This window comes from Entelurus aequoreus, linkage group LG12 (genome assembly GCF_033978785.1).
Source record: "Entelurus aequoreus isolate RoL-2023_Sb linkage group LG12, RoL_Eaeq_v1.1, whole genome shotgun sequence".
In the NCBI taxonomy this organism is placed as follows: Eukaryota; Metazoa; Chordata; class Actinopteri; order Syngnathiformes; family Syngnathidae; genus Entelurus; species Entelurus aequoreus.
In genome coordinates, this window is record NC_084742.1 from 40,407,492 (window position 1) to 40,411,588 (window position 4,097).

Consider the following 4,097-nt stretch of genomic DNA (forward strand, 5'->3'; position numbering starts at 1 on the left):
AAAGCAAATGCATTCAAACATAACTCCTAAACCAAACATGCAAAGTGTCTAATAATGCCTGAAATAATGTAACTTTGTGAGTTTTACTAGAAACATGAGCTTTTTGTAAGGTTTGCACTCACAAAAAGTATTATTATTATATTTTTTGTAATCATGAAGCTCTTCTCCCTTCAAGGCCGAGCGTGACTGTAATTGGTCGATAGAGGGCGCTGGCGAGCAAGGATACAATGCACTGCTGAAAATCCAGACGGATGCTTTAACCACTCCTCTGTCCTCTCTCTTCTCATTAGTCTCTTCTTCGCGGGGGGTGACAATGCCAACTTACTGCGGTAAAGAGTTGCAGCGCAGACTCGAGTGGAGCGCCACGCGTGTAATACGTCTTTTTTTTTTTCTTTTTTTTTTTTTATGGGATCACGCCGGATGCGTGCGCGGTCACAAGCGCGGCCACACGCATTGGTCGTAGTAGTAACCACATGGAAACCCACAGTCATAAAGACGTATATTAGTACAAAAATAAATACAATAATACTAATAAAAATAATTATCAAGGCCATCCAACATATGGTCTGACAGCCCCCGGACCAGGACTGCCTGGCCCAAGTTTACCGCGGAGGGGAGGGGGTGTGAGTGGATGAGGGAGCGAGAGAGAGAGAGAGAGAGAGAGAGAGAGAGAGAGAGAGAGAGAGAGAGAGAGAGAGATGAGAGAGAGAGAGAGAGAGAGAGAGAGACGCAAAGGGAAAAAAAGAGAGAGAGGAATATCATTTGTGCGTCCCTCTCCTTGTGCTGCAGAGAAATGCAGCCGACACACGCCTGCAGGTGAGCGGACAGGTTGCTGAGGGATCCACGACTAGGATTTACCTTTATTTTTTCGTTGTTGTTGCTGCTTTTACTCTGGAGCTGTGTTGCATCATGACAAAAACTGCTCTCTAAAAAGTGACTTTGCAGGATGAGAGCAGAGGCGGCTCGCTGGCTTGCACAGTGGAGTGTGTGACTCGCGTGGACATATATCACAGCGGGGGGGAAAAAAACAAAAACGTGAGTGACAAGAGACGATGTGGACCGCTCGTACTTTCTGCTGGCGCTTTTTTTTTTTTTTTTTGCACGTTGAGTGATATGTATATTTTTTAATTCATAAGAAAAGAGAGAAAGAGAGAGAGAGAGAGAGAGGCGGGGGAAACTTGGTGCCATCCACTGCAGCAGGCAGGGATGTAGAAGTCTCACACATGTCACTCCTCTCCTCGTGAAAGCCGCAATTTGTTCCAGAATCCACACCACCAATTGATTTCAATTAATTTATTTTTTTGGGGGGACTTTTTTCCCAGACGAGAACAATGAGGACTATCGGTGCCGTGGACTATTTGTACTATTGCATGCTCGTCCTGCAGTTTGTGCACCAGCCGCTGCCAAGCAGGTGCTCCGGTACCGCTTAGCGGAGGAGGGACCCCCGGATGTGAGGGTGGGCAACGTGGCTGCAGACCTGGGCATCGTTGCCGGGTCCGGCGAGGTGACTTTCACGCTGGAGTCGGGCTCTGATTTTTTCAAAATAGACAACATAACGGGTGAGCTCACCACCAACGAGAGACGGATAGACCGTGAAAAACTACAACAGTGCCAAATGATATTTGATGAGAACGAGTGTTTTATAGATTTTGAGGTGTCAGTGATTGGTCCAGCTCAGAGCTGGGTCGACCTCTTTGAGGGAAAAGTCATCATTCTCGACATCAATGATAACACTCCATCTTTCCCTTCGCCTGTACTGACTCTTTCTGTGGAGGAAAACAGACCCATTGGAACCCTTTATCTGCTGCCCACAGCCACTGACAGAGATTTTGGCAGGAACGGAATAGAGAGGTATGAGCTCATTCAGGATAACGTGGAGAACTCAAGGCGCTCCTCCGGGGATTCATACCCTGGGAAGAGGAGATTTGAGGAGGGCGCGAGCAGAAGCAGTGTCTTTGAGCTGCAAGTGGCTGACACCACGGATGGCGAGAAGCAGCCCCAGCTCATCATTAAAGGGGCGCTTGACCGAGAACAGAGGGACTCCTATGAGCTGACATTGCGCGTGAGGGACGGGGGTGATCCGCCACGGTCCTCCCAGGCCATCCTGAGGGTGATGATCACAGACGTGAATGACAACAGCCCCCGGTTTGAGAAGAGCGTGTATGAGTCCGACCTGCTGGAAAACAGCTCCCCTGGCACCCCCATCCTGCAGCTCAAAGCGGCCGATGCAGACGTAGGGGTGAACGGTCAAATAGAGTACGTGTTCGGGGCGGCCACAGAGTCCGTGAGGAGGCTGCTGAGGTTGGATGAGAGCACGGGTTGGCTAAGTGTGTTGCACCGCATCGACCGAGAAGAAGTAAGCCAGTTGAGGTTTACAGTAATGGCCCGTGACCGAGGCCAGCCTCCAAAAATGGACAAGGCCACAGTGGTGCTCAACATTAAGGACGAGAATGATAATGTGCCTGCCATCGAGATACGCAAAATTGGACGCATTTTCCTGAAAGACGGAGTAGCCAACGTGGCTGAGGACGTGGTGGTGGACACACCCATTGCCTTAGTTCAGGTGTCAGATCGCGACCAAGGCGAGAACGGCATTGTGACATGCACAGTGGTGGGCGATGTGCCCTTCCAGCTCAAGCCAGCCAGCGAGATGGAGGGTGAGCAGAATAAAAAGAAATATTTCCTCCATACATCAGCACCGTTAGACTACGAGGCCATGCAGGAATACAATGTGGTCATTGTGGCTGTAGACTCAGGAAGCCCCAGTCTGGCCAGTAATAACTCTCTGATGGTAAAAGTGGGTGACACAAATGATAACTCTCCCATCTTTAACCTCAATGTAGTGGAGGTGTCATTCCCAGAAAACAACGCCCCAGGTGAGAGGGTGACAACGGTGGCAGCAATTGATGCAGACAGCGGGAAGAATGCTGAACTATCCTATTCCCTCGACTCATCTGTAAATGGGATTTTCTCTATTGATGCGGACAGCGGCGATATCCGAGTAAACATCATTTTGGATCGAGAGCAAACGGAGCGATATGAATTTAAAGTGATAGCCAAAGATAAGGGCATAAACACCTTACAGGGCTCTGCAACTGTAGTCATCCTAGTGGCAGACAAAAATGACAACGAGCCAAAGTTCATGCAAGATGTGTTTACCTTCTATGTCAAAGAGAATCTGGAGCCAAACAGCCCAGTAGGCATGGTTACAGTCATCGATGTAGATAAAGGCCCAAATGCACAAATGAGTCTTTTTATTGAGGAGGAGGAAGACATCTTTTCCATTGAAAATGACACTGGGACTATTTTCTCAACACTGTCCTTTGACAGAGAGCAGAAAACCACATACACTTTCCGTGTGAAAGCAGTGGACGGGGGTGACCCGCCCAGGTCAGCTACTGCCACCGTGTCACTGTTTGTCATGGATGATAATGACAATGCACCAACTGTCACCTTCCCAATAAACAGTTCCTACACCCTTCTCCCGCCCTCCAGCAACATCAGAACCGTAGTCAGGACTGTTATAGCCACCGACACAGACACTGGCATCAATGCTGACCTCAAGTACAGCATAATTGGCGGGAACCCCTTTAAACTGTTTGAGATCGATGTGGGTACTGGCGTCATTTCACTGATGGGGAAGCTGGAGCAGAAGCACTATGGACTACACCGGCTAGTGGTTCAGGTGAATGATAGCGGACAGCCTTCCCAGGCCACTACGACACTTGTTCATGTCTATGTTAACGAGACTCTTTCCAATTCCACGGTGGTGGAGGCGCAGGTGGCAAAGAGCCTGAGCACGTCTCTCAATACAAACATCGCTGGCGACCCCAATTACGACCTCAGCAAGCAGCGTCTGAGCATTGTCATTGGAGTCGTTTCAGGAATCATGACAGTCATCCTCATTATCCTGGTGGTGGTCATGGCCCGATACTGTCGACCCAAGAATAAGAATGGTTATGAGGCCGGAAAGAAAGACCACGAAGATTTCTTCACGCCACAGCAGCACGACAAGTCCAAGAAGCCCAAGAAGGACAAGCGCCACAGCAGCACGACAAGTCCAAGAAGCCAAGAAGGACAAGAAGAAGCATAAGTCC

At 49.2% G+C, this 4,097-nt stretch overlaps 1 protein-coding gene across 1 annotated transcript in view; it reads left to right on the top strand.

The window, feature by feature from the left end:
• The first annotated feature begins 761 nt into the window (after positions 1–761).
• pcdh7b (protocadherin 7b) overlaps positions 762–4,097 on the top strand; it is a 260,327-nt gene continuing 256,991 nt past the window's right edge. Inside the window, 3 exon segments of the mRNA XM_062065970.1 lie at positions 762–1,398; positions 1,401–4,025; positions 4,069–4,097. The exon segment at positions 4,069–4,097 is cut by the window's right edge and continues 18 nt beyond it. Of these exon segments, the coding sequence (XP_061921954.1) occupies positions 1,332–1,398; positions 1,401–4,025; positions 4,069–4,097 (2,721 nt within the window). The 5' untranslated portion in view covers positions 762–1,331.